Source organism: Chiloscyllium plagiosum, unplaced genomic scaffold (assembly GCF_037043375.1).
Source record: "Chiloscyllium plagiosum isolate Xiang-an unplaced genomic scaffold, Cpla_swu_hap1 HiC_scaffold_34, whole genome shotgun sequence".
In the NCBI taxonomy this organism is placed as follows: domain Eukaryota; kingdom Metazoa; phylum Chordata; class Chondrichthyes; order Orectolobiformes; family Hemiscylliidae; genus Chiloscyllium; species Chiloscyllium plagiosum.
Genome location: NW_028270172.1, coordinates 11,318,261 through 11,330,955, shown reverse-complemented (window position 1 = coordinate 11,330,955; position 12,695 = coordinate 11,318,261). Strand labels below are relative to the sequence as shown.

Genomic DNA, 12,695 nt, shown 5'->3' with positions numbered 1-12,695 from the left:
TTTCTCTCTGTATTCCTTGTGCCCTTTAGCTGCAAGCACCACAACCAGCTCCCTCTTCCATATATTTAATGAACTGACCCCAACAGCTTCCTGTAGGAGAGAATTCCACAGGTTCACAACTCTCTGAGTGAAGAAATTCTTCCTCAACTCAGTCCTGAACGGTTTACCTCTTATTCTTAGACTGTGACCCCTAGTGCTGGACTTCCCCAATATCAGGAACCTTCTACCCACATCTCGCCTGTCCAGTCCTGTCAGGATTTAATGTTTGTATGAGATTCCCCTTCATCCTTCTAAATTCCAATGAGTAACTTTCCAGAGTGAGATTTTCTATACTGGGCGTTATTTCCATATTTGACTAAAGGTGGCAGTAGGGAGCACCGCCTACCGTATCTCCAGTGTTCAGCATGCGCATGGCTGGCCCAATGTTTGCGCATGCTCATTTCTAAATCAGCGCGAACCTGCGCTCGCTAATAATAGCAGCCGGCCACCGGCATTCAACGCATGCTCAGTAGTAGCGGCCGGCTGCCGGCCACCTGCGCATGCTTATTGTAGGACGGGTTGTGGCGCCTGTATTCCGCGGCCCCCAGGAACAATCCGCCTCCATCATGAAGCTGGTCCGGTAAGAGGAGGCATCGGAGGCCGGGGATGGGTGACCTCGGGCCTATACCTACCGGAACGGAGGGTATGGGCAGGGAATGGGAGAGATCGGTGGGGAGGAGGATGAGGTTGGAGAAGCCGCGGCCTAGATGAGGCCTGGGGCCCAGTCAGGCCGCACCGGCCGTGGGGAGACCCGCATACCGGCACGGGGCGACCCCGGCGCTTAAAGGCCTAGGATCCTGGGGGGAGGAGAGGCTGTAGTGTCTCCCCCCCCCCCCCCCCCCGGATTTACAGTGGGGAAGGAGCTGCTCCTGTTCTGATTGAGCTCTTTGACCATGGATCAGACTCACTCCTCTCTCCCTTTTGTCTGTAAACCATTTCAAAAAGTCTGATTAAAAACAGACAACATTTTACTCAGTCTTATTCTAACAAAGTCCCGCTGGTCGACTGGAGGGTGCATCACTTGCTCCCCCTCCCATTCCTGCTGCTGTCTATCCACAGGGTTCAGTGTCTCTCCCCCAACACCCAGTCACCCCCTGTCCTCTCTAACAGTGCCCATGGAGAGACCGATGGTCAGCGAGAGCTGTCTGTGCTCACTCTTGTCCTTGACCCACAGTGGGGACGACAGGTCTTCCAGGACTATTGGCATTGACCTCCACCCACACGCAGTCAGTCTTGCCCTTCCAAGCGATGCCTGTGGCAGGACGGGTGGTCAGCCAAGAGTTGCCTGTTTTGACCTCTGCGTGTGCACGTACAATAGTCACTGTGACAGTGCCCCCTCCCCAGCCTCATTGGTGCCAAGTAGTTGGCCAGCAAGGGTTGCCCATCACATACTCCTCACTGTCTCTGCGCTACCTGTCTGGGCCTGGCTGGCATTGACTCCTGGGTGAATTGTGACTTTGAAAGGATTGTGAAGTCTGTCATTGCTATACAGCATGGAAACAGACCCCTCAGTCCAACCAGTCCATGCTGACCATAATCCCAAACTAAACTAGTCCCACCTGCCTGCACTTGGCCCATATCCCTCCAAAACATTTCTTATTTGTGTATTTATCTAAATGCCTTTTAAACATCATAATTGTACTTGCATCCACCATTTCCTCTGGAGTTCATTCCACACGCACACGAACCACACTATGTTTAATTAAACTGTCATCTTAAAAAATATGCCCCTAGCTTTGGAATACCCCATGCTAGGGAAAATATACTTTTCATTCACCTTATCTATACCCCTCCTTCTTTTAAAAATCTCTAAAGTCACCTTTCAACCTCCTACGCTCCAGTGGAAATAGTCCCAGCCTCTCCTTATAACTCAAGCCCTCCATTTCTGGCAACACTCTGGTAAATTGCTTCTGAAACCCTCTCCAGCTTCCTATAACATGGAGACCAGAACTGGACACAGTCCTCCAGAAGAGGCCTCACCAACACCCTGTACAATCTCAATGTAACGTCCCAACGTCTGTACTCAAAAGTCTGAGCATTGAAGCTAAGCGTGCTAGACGCCTTCTTAACGACTCTATCTCTATGTAATGCAGACTTCAAAGAATTATGTATCTGAATCTCCAGGTTACGTGAATTGGCCATGCTAAATTGCCCATAGTGTTAGGTGCATTAGTCAGAGGGAAATGGGTCTGGGTGGGTTACTGTTCGGAGGGTCGGTATGCACTTGTTGGGCTGAAGGGCTTGTTTCCACACTGTAGGGAATCTAATCTAATCTATGTGATAATTGTGGGCTGAACTGCCCTCTTCTGGAGGTCTACCCAAGGCCCTATTTTTAATTTTGTAAGTCTTGCCTTTGTTTGTTTTACCAAAATGCAACAGCGCTCATTTATCCAAATTAAACTCCATCTGCCACACCTCAGCCCATTGACCCAATTGATCAAGACGTCTTTGTAGTGTTAGATAACTTTGCTTCACTACACCACCAATCTTGGTGTTGTCCTCAACTTAGCATGTTTTCTGTGTTCTCATCTAAATCATTTATATAAATGATGAACGAAAATGATCCAGGACTGATCCCTGTGGATCAAAGGGATCCAGCTGGTCACGGGCCTCCAGCCTGAAGAATGACCCTCTGCCATCACACTATGTCTCCTGTTGTTAAACCAATTTTGTGTGCAATTAACAAACTCACTCTGAATTCTATGTGATCCAACTTTCCTAATTAGTCTACCATGTGGAACCTTGTCAGAGGCTTTACTAAAGTCTGCCCCTCGCTCTCAGGTTGTTTCTCTAGCATGGTACCATGGAACAGCAGTGTATTGTACTGGGTTGATTGTAGTTTTGGTTCCCAGACTCTAAGTCTTCAGTCTTGGTGTTATTCCTTTGCAATTTTCCTTTTCACTTTATCCTTACCATGTAAAGAATGAATTTTGTGATCTGCACCAATGTTGGGGTAGTGTGCCGATGTGCACCAGCAGTAGAAACAAATAATTTATGTACAATTTAGGTTTTTTACCAGATTGTCATTGTCATTGATATGGGCTAATAAAGAATGCCCTCACCCACCCCCTGAGCCATTTACATGGTAATGTGCAAGCCCACAAATTAGCAGATTTATTGAATTCAATTTTACATACACCAAGGTAGCGTTTGAATTCTCAGCTTTTAATCTCTTGCATTTTAATTATCTGACAGGATGAAAGTTGAATTGCCATAATGGTGCAAGACAAAACAAGGATCTTTAAATTTCAGTGGAGGAGGTAGTGGTATCGTGGAGATATCATTGTACTAGTAATCCAGAACTCAGCTTATGTACTGGGCACATCGATTTGAATACTATCATTGTAGATTGTGCAGTTTGAATTTGATAAACAATGGAGAATAATAAGCTGGTCTCATGGTGACCGTTTCAATTGCCATAAGAACCCATCTAGTTCATTGATAGCCTTTTAGAAAAATAAATCTCCTTTCTTTACCTGATCTGCCCTAGCTGTGATATGAAAATGTGTTGCTGGAAAAGCGCAGCAGGTCAGGCAGTATCCAGGGAACAGGAGAATCGACGTTTCGGGCATAAGCCCTTCTTCAGGAAGGGCTTATGCCCAAAACGTCGATTCTCCTGTTCCCTGGATGCTGCCTGACCTGCTGCGCCTTTCCAGCAACACATTTTCAGCTCTGATCTCCAGCATCTGCAGTCCTCACTTTCTCCCCTAGCTGTGATATCCTGAGTTGGGTGGCATGGTGGCTCAGTGGTTAGCATTGCTGCCTCACAGCACCAGGGTCCAGGTTCGATTCCAGCCTCAGGCGACTGTCTGTGTGGAGTTTGCAGGTTCTCCCCGTGTCTGTGTGGGTTTTCTCCCAGGTGCTCTGGTTTCCTCCCACTGTCTAAAGATGTGCAGGCCAGGTGAATTGGCCATGCTAAATTGCCCCATAGTGTTAGGTGCATTAGTCAGAGGGAAATGGGTCTGGGTGGGTTACTCTTCGGAGGGTCGGTATGGACTTGTTGGGCCGAAGGGCCTGTTTCCACACTGTAGGGAATCTAATCTAATCTATGTGATAATTGTGGGCTTAACTGCCCTCTTCTGAGTGAAGAATTGCGCATTGAATTGATTGAAACTGTACGAAAGGCAACATTTTTCAGCTTGTTCTGTGTTGCATTTGCTTAAAATAGCTATGAGAAAGAGAGGACTGCAGATGCTGGAGATCAGAGTCAAGAAGTGTGGTACTGGAAAAGCACAGCTGTCAGGCAGCATCCGAGGAGCAGGAGAGTCAATGTTTCGAGTATACTCTCTTCATCAGGAAAGATCACATTCCTGATGAAGAGCTTATGATCAAAACGTCGACTTTCCTGCTCCTGGGAAGCTGCCTTACCGGCTGTGCTTTTCCAGCGCCCCAATTTTTAAAATAGCTGTGAATTATGAGAATAGCTCTGTAATTTCTTCACATCAGTAACATAATCGGAGGTAAAATCTCTAGATTTGGGAAAAGATTATCTCTTATGAGTCACTGGACTAAGGCCAGAGACAGTGTCCTGTAAGTTAAGTAGATGCAGGAGGCGGAATTGCCATTTGGTAGGTGGGAAGAGAGTGTGGTAATGAAGAGCAAACAGAGTCCCAGGAAGGAGAATGACTGTCAAGGGAGCTTCTGGGGAAGTGGTGGCATTTACTCCATCTAGAGTTCCTTTTAGATTAGAAATCTATGAATTGTGAAGCCATGAAGTGGTTCACTGTTTTTAAAGTAAATCATCTGACAATGCATGCAAGGGTGAATTGGCAGGAGGTAGCATTTGGAGTGTGCATGGTTTAAAATGTCCTACAAGATAAGCTCCAATATCTAAGCATTTATCAATCAGTTATGTTTTGGAAATACATGGCTTCAATCTGTTCTGAAGGAACTATTGGCATTTCATAATTTTATACTAATAGAAGGAGGAGGAGGCCATTTGGCCCATCAAACTTGTTCTGCCATTTGTTAAGATCATGGCTGATCTATCCATTGTCTCAGCTCTTCCTACCAGCATTATCCCCTGAACCCTTAACTCCCCTATCATGCAAAAATGCATCCAACTGTGTCTTGAATATATTTAATGCAACTGCCTCTACTGCTTTCTTGGGCAAAGAATTCCATGGATTCACTACTGTCTAGGTAAAGCAGTTCCTCCTCATCTCTGTCCTAATCTTGAGGCCATGTCCCCTAGTCCTAGTCTTAGCCATGAGTGGAAACAACTTGCCGACTTCTGTCTTATCTATTCCTTTCATAATTTTATGTGTCTATAAGATTCTCATTGTTCATTGCTTCACAATTCTCATTCTTCTAAATTCTAGCGAGTGCAGTCCCAGGCGGCCCAACTTCTCATAGGGTAACCCCCCTCATGTCCGAAGTCAACCTGGTGAACTACCTCTACGTTGTCTCCAAAGCCAGCAGATCCTTGCTCGAGTAAGGAGACCAGAACTGCGCACAATACTCCAGGTGCAGCCTCACCACCACCTTGTACCATTGCAACAGATCCTCCCTTCTCTTAAATTCAATCCCTCTAGCAATGAAAGCCAATATTCCGTTTATCTTCCTAATGACCTGTTGCACCTAAAAATCAACTTGTAGCAATTCATGTATGAGCAGTCCTAAGTCCCTCTGCACAACAGCATGCTGCAATCTAGCGCCATTTAAATAATACTCTGATCTACGAGTTTTATTTCCACCCTCTCATTTACCAACATTGTACTCCGTCTGCCAGTCCCATGCCCACTCACTTAACCTGTCTAAATCCCTCTGCAGACTTTCCACATCCTCTGCACTCAATTTAGTTGCCTTTCCATTCAATTTAATGTCAGCAGCAAACTTGAATATGTTATACTCTGTCTCCTCTTCCAAATTATTTATATATATCATGAATTTGCCTTAAGTGATTTCAGGGTTTGCTGATATTTCATAGGATGTGGGCGTCAGCCAGATTCTTGCATCTTAGTTAAAACATCAGTAAAAGCCCTCATTCCTTTGTTAATAAATATTTTTTGAAGCAGTTTTGATATATTTGGGTATCTTCCATTCTGCGTGATAGAGAAAGAAGCCCAAGAGTGTGAGATTGGAGCCAGAATTTATTGATGAGATTGTTCTGAGGTCCAATTGCTGGCAAGGATTTGCCTAAAGTAGGCAACTTTGTTTGCAAAATCAGGGCTGCCTACTCTCTGGTTTCAAAGTCCATGGATGATAATTGTGAGTGGTGTTCCTGAAGGCTGACCACCAGTTCTCAGCATCTCATAACACAGAATACAGAATATGCAGCACAGGGATCCATTCAGCTTGTTGTTTCTCTGCCAGCCCTTAGAATGAGCTGTCCAATTTGTCTCCGGCTCTTTCCCCAGAATGGTACAAATTCCTGCTTTTCTAGTATTTATCCCATTCCCTTTGAACTGCCCAATCAAGAACTAGTTTTAAGTTGCAACCCGCTGCACGTGTCAGTATGTTTCCTCATTTTCCTGTTGGATATTTTGTCAATTATCTTCAAGCTGTGTCTGAGCCTCACTGACTTTCAGCCACTACAGCAGTTCCTCCCTTTTAAAATTGTACATAATCTTTATTGAATCTTCCCAGTCTTCTGAACACTCCAGGTGAACCATCCCTGCCTCAGTACACACACTCATAAGTAAGCTTCCCATTTTCTTACCTTGCTAGTAAATTTTCTCAACGTGCTCTCCAATGTCTTGGCAGTTTCCTAAAATGTATCGTGCTGTGGACACCATAATAATCTGGCTCAGCCCAACCAATGTTTTGTAAATGTATAATTTGCTTGCTTTTGCACCCTGCCTCTGTTTAAAAAAAAATCCCATTTGCTTTCTGAGCAGCCTTCTCAACCTGCTGTTTTTGAAAATCTGCATAATTAATACCCCAGGTCTGTCAAACCCTGCACTCTTATACCATTTATTTAATACTGCTGTTCCTCATTCTTCATCTGATAGTGGAGCACTTCACCTTTTTTGTATGAAATTTCGTTTGTTTGCTTCCCAATTTAACTTCCTGAAGTCTATAATTTGCTAATATTGCTACATTTCAGAATTGTGGTCCTGAAAACTATGGAGTGATTCTCTGTACCCCAGCTCATTAATCTATGTAAAAAGGAGCACAGGTGCTGATGTTGATTGGCTTTGAGGGAGCATCAATGTTCTCTCTGGATCGGAAAAATAACTGTTTACTGTTACTCCCTGTTTTCTGTTCTTTAGCCAGTTTTGCTTACACATAATCCATTCAGTCCTGGGCTTTAATTTTGCTGACAAGTTGATTATTATTTTAGCCAATCTGGTCCAAATCCCTTTTCGATTCTCTTTCCTGTTGAGTATTTTCATCGTTGCTTGTTTCTGTCTTTTTCCACAATCTAAATCATCGAATTATAACCTGTCCAAATAAACTATTATGCAGTTGCATAACGTTTGCATCCTTTCAAATGTCAACTGCATTTAGACGGGGATTTGTGCAAATATACACGTGAAGTAAGGCACAAAGGGACACTGTATTAAAAAGAATGTGTCAGCAGTATTTGAATAAAAGTATGTGATTAGTTTTTGATTGCACAGACTGGAATTTCAGAACTTGAGATTTGAACAAGTAATCAGCTGTATTTCTTTAAAGTCTTGTGAGCAGACAAATGCTGTTTTGTCCATAAGGCGTCGCCCATATTCTGCTCAGGCTGAACAAACCCCTGTTCATCCCCAGCATGAGTATTGTCTCCAACTCTGGCTCCAACCTTTAGGGGGAGACATGCTCACTTTTCAAAGGATACAAAAAAAGTTTAATCGGAATTGAATTAGATCATTCGGCCCGTTGAGCCTGTCCCACCATTCCAGGTTGTGTTTGATCAGCTCCTCTGTCATTTTCCTGTACTATCTCCAATTCCTTAATGTTGTTAATCTCCAGGAACCTGTTGATTTCTGTGTTGAACCTGTGATTGAGCTTCCACAGTCCTCTTAGGGAGAGAACTACCGATGATTCTAAGTGAGTCTTCTTAGCTCCATTGTAAATGGTCTGTCCTTATCCTGGTTGCGAACTCGTCTGGGGGGGTGGAATCATATCTATATCCACTCTGTCATGCCTTGTATGAATTGTGTTTCAATGACATTGCCTCTTATTCTTCAAATCTTTAAAAGGGAATAAAGGACCAATCATCTCAATCTGTCCTCATAAAACAATCTCACCATCCCAGGGCTTAATCTCTGTTGTACTCCCTTAATGGCAAGTATATCCTTCTTTCAATAAAGAAACCAAATCTGTGCACACTACTGCACGTGAATACTCCCTTGAAGGGTCAAGACAACTTGACCCTTGAGGTGGCCGAGTGGTTAAGGCGATGGACTGCTAATCCATTGTGCTGGTGGGCGGCACGGTGGCACAGTGGTTAGCACTGCTGCCTCACAGCGCCAGAGACCCGGGTTCATTTCCCGCCTCAGGCGACTGACTGTGTGGAGTTTGCACGTTCTCCCAGTGTCTGTGTGGGTTTCCTCCGGGTGCTCCGGTTTCCTCCCACAGTCCAAAGATGTGCAGGTAAGATGAATTGGCCATGCTAAATTGCCCGTAGTGTCAGATAAGGGGTAAATGTAGGGGTATGGGTGGGTTGCGCTTCGGCGGGGCGGTGTGGACTTGTTGGGCCGAAGGGCCTGTTTCCATACTGTAAGTAATCTAATCTAATCTAAACTGTAGCAAGACACCTTCTGCATGCAAATCCCAGGCAATGACAAAAATCAGTATGATGGGGAGGTGCTGGTGTAGGACTGGGCTGCACAAGGTCAGAAGTCACACGACACCGAGTTATAGTCCACCAGATTTATTTGAAATCACAAGCTTTTGTAGCATTGCTTCTTCGTCAGGTGAAGTGGTTTAGAATTAAAAATTAAGATACATGCTTAGATATGTCAGGGAGCACCTCTGTGGCAGGGAGGCTTCAACCTTTATTTGGAGTAGGGAAGGCTATGAAGAAATTCAGAGGTTTTTAGAATAGGGAACAATATGGGATAAAAAAAGAGGAACTGTTTCCAATAACTGAAGGGTTAGTAACCAGAGGATAAAATTTAAAAGATTAGCAAAAGAACCAGTGGTGACACAATTTCTTTTTGACGCAACAAGTCATTAGGTGATGGCCTCATGGATGTATCATAGGCTATTAATCCAGAGACCTAGGAATTTGAATTCAGTAAAAATGTGGAATTAAGAGTCTAATGATTACCATTGACAATTTTTGGGAAAACTTTAGGGAAGGAAATTGTCATCCTTATCTAGTCTGGTCTACATGTGACTCCAGACCCACAACTATGTGGTTTGCTGTTAACTGCCCTGTGGATAATAGAAATGCTGGCCGAGTTAGCCACACACATCTTATTCGATTAGATTCCCTACAGTATGGAAATAGGCCCTTCGGCCCAACCAGTTCACACTCACCCTCCGAAGAGTAACCCACCCAGACCCATTTCCCTCTGACTAATGCACCTAACACTATGGGCAATTTAGCATGACCAATTCACCTGGCCTGCACATCTTTATACTGTGGGAGGAAACCAGAGCACCCGGAGGAAATTCATGCAGACACGGGGAGAACGTGCCTGAGGCTGGAATCGAACCTGGGTCCCTGGTGCTGAAAATCCGTGCATTGCTTGAAAGGCTGGTACTTATTGTCCTTCATTTGTAGCTTTTAAAAAGTAATTGGATAATTATTTTGAAAGGAAAGAGCTGATACTGACCCAATCGACTGAAGAGTGGCCCTTCTGTGATGTACCATTCTGCATTTATTGTTCTATACTATTATGTATTATTCATGATTTTCTCATGTTTTAATGGGAATATCTTTGCACAGATTTCTGATGAAATTGAGCCATGAGACTGTGACCATTGAGCTGAAAAATGGAACCCAGGTACATGGAACTATCACAGGTAAAGAGGGAGCGCAAAATTTAACTCTTCATAGTTGGTTTAAACTGGTGTTAAGATGTAACAAATAAACTTCTAACCTGACATTTTGGTGATCAATCTGAAACTCCTATTGTGTTTTTATTCATAAAATGTTATATTTGCACTAAGAGTTGGGTTGGGGGGGTGGGACTGGAATGTATTGCCTGATAGGGCAGTGAAAACACATTCAGTCGTAACGTTTAAAAAGGAATTGGATAATTATTATAAAAGAGAAACATTTGTGGGAAATTAGGTGTGGGATTAACTGGATTGCTCTTTAATGGATCCCGCTGAAAAAATGAGTGTGCATTTTAATCCCATTTTCCAGGATGTGGTCCATATCCTTTCATGTTCCAGTGCCAAGGATGCAGATCCTGTTCCTTTTAAATGAGTTGAGGGTTTCCGTCTCACCCACCAGACTGGACAGTGAATTCCAGGCACCCGCCACCTTCTGGATGAAACGGTTTTTCCTCATGCCCCGTCTAATCCTCCTGCTCGCCTAAAAACTTTAAAATTGACATGTCCGTCGGGGGAAACTAGCCTTTTCTGTCCACTCTACCCGAGCCTCTCAATATTCTTATACACCTTGATTAATTCACCCCTCAACCTGCTCCATTCGAGGGGCAGCATGTTCTAAGGGAAACAACTCAAGACTATCCACTCTTTCACGAGAGCTGCAATTTTCAAGCCCTGCCAACATTCTTATCAATTTCCACTGTACTCTCTGTGAAGTAATTCTGACCTTCCTGTAATCTGGTTATCTTTGTACCTTCCTGAGGGTAGTTAGTGATGGGACGACAAAGGCCAGGGGCTCCCACATCCCTTCAAGGAATAGGTTTTTTCTTAAGAAAAGAACGAAGTGATTGATCCCATTGCAGCAGCTTGATGCAAAGCATTTTGTGGTTTGATTTCTCCTGCAGGCGTGGATGTCAGTATGAATACTCACCTGAAAGCTGTGAAGATGACATTAAAGAACAGAGAACCTGTACAGCTCGAGACACTGAGTATCCGAGGAAACAATATTCGCTACTTTGTTCTCCCAGACAGCTTACCGTTGGACACGTTGCTCGTTGACGTTGAGCCCAAAGTTAAATCAAAAAAGAGAGAAGCAGGTACGGCGTTTGCTGAATGGGTTGCTGGAACGTTATAATCTAATTATTAAATCATCTTCCATCTTATTTTGGGGGCCAAGATGATTTTGTCTTGAGTAGCATCCAGCGCAGCCAGGCTTTGACAGCGCAGTGGGTAGTGTTCAATCCCTTGCTCACCCAGATAGACAGCTTCACCATTAACTTAGTCAGATTGCTGTTCTTAGGAGAAGGTTCTCTCCCTCTTCCCTCCAGCTGTTGGTTTTTAGAAACTTTTCCTTTTTGGTGAGGCATGTTGAAAATCTCACTTTCCAGAAATTGTGAAAGGCAGTTATTTGTCAGCATTTCGATTGTAATCTGACCTGAGCTGACAGGCTGTTGTGCATCTGTTTTAAGAGTCAGTGCAGTAACTTTAACTCCCTTCACCAGAGCCTTGAAAACAGAAATTAGGAACTAGTAGCAGGAGCATTAAGTTTGGCCCCTTGAGCCTGTTTGATGTGTTAGCAACTGGCAGGAAAGATGAAAGTAATGCAGGACCCCCGAGGAATGGTTCTGCAAGGCTGGGTCTAAAGCATTTGAAGCTTTATTTGTGTCTAATCCACACTTTTAAAATTGGAGAAATCATGCCTGACAGTTGATTTCACAAATGGTGGGAGAGCGACAAAATATTTGAGAAACAGGGCGGCTCAGTGGTTAGCACTGCTGCTTCATAATGCTGGGTACCCGGGTTCACTTCTAGCCTCAGGCAACTGTCTGTGTCAAGTTTGTACTTTCTCCCCATTCTGCTTGGGTTTCCTCCGGGTGCTCCGGTTTCCCCCCTCATTCCAAAGATGTGCACATTAGATGGATTGGCTGTGGGAAATGGATGGAATGCTCTTCAGTTTGGACTCAAATGGGCTGAATAGCCTGCTTCCACATAGGGATTCTGTGAAATATTCTGATATTCACACAATCTTGTGCATTTGTAAAGGCACATCACTTTTCTGTGATGTTTTCTTACTGTAGCAGAATGTCATTACAATCCGATTGAATTTGGTTCTAGTTTACTCACTAATCTTGATCTCCTTGTTTTAACCACCAGTTGCAGGCCGAGGCCGGGGGAGAGGTCGAGGCAGGGGAAGAGGACGTGGGAGAGGCCGAGGAGGACCAAGGCGATAATATTTTGTTCTGCTTTGTGGAGACATTGCCGTTCATGTTTGTACAAGTTTTGTTTACTGGAGGAATTTTGCATTATTTTTGTTTTTAATAAACTTAATTCACATGATTTTGTTTCCCACTGTTACATTCTATTGATGGCGTCATTAAATACCGCAACATTTTTTTAAAAACTAATTTCCTTTTAGCCTAATCTTTGTTTTAAGCCTTAATCCTCCTGTATTATCCTGTTGGTTGGTAGCAAATTCCAAATTGATCTTTCTTAAATTTGTCAAGAAGTGATTGAAGTGGCCTGTTTATTTCATAAGAATATAGCACACAGGAGCAGTGGGCGGCACGGTGGCACAGTGGTTAGCACTGCTGCCTCACAGCGCCAGAGACCCGGGTTCAATTCCCGCATCAGGCGACTGACTGTGTGGAGTTTGCACGTTCTCCCCGTGTCTGCGTGGGTTTCCTCCGGGTGCTCCGGTTTCCTCCCACAGTCCA

General features: G+C 44.1%; 1 protein-coding gene across 1 annotated transcript; it reads left to right on the top strand.

Moving 5' to 3' along the window:
- Positions 1-493: 493 nt before the first annotated feature.
- Positions 494-12,318, top strand: snrpd1 (small nuclear ribonucleoprotein D1 polypeptide). The gene is made up of 4 exons (XM_043719587.2): positions 494-619; positions 9,872-9,948; positions 10,887-11,078; positions 12,136-12,318. Exons 1-4 carry the CDS (start codon positions 540-542, stop codon positions 12,210-12,212), a joined length of 426 nt encoding a protein of 141 aa, XP_043575522.1. The 5' UTR covers positions 494-539; the 3' UTR covers positions 12,213-12,318.
- The last annotated feature ends 377 nt before the right edge of the window (positions 12,319-12,695 follow it).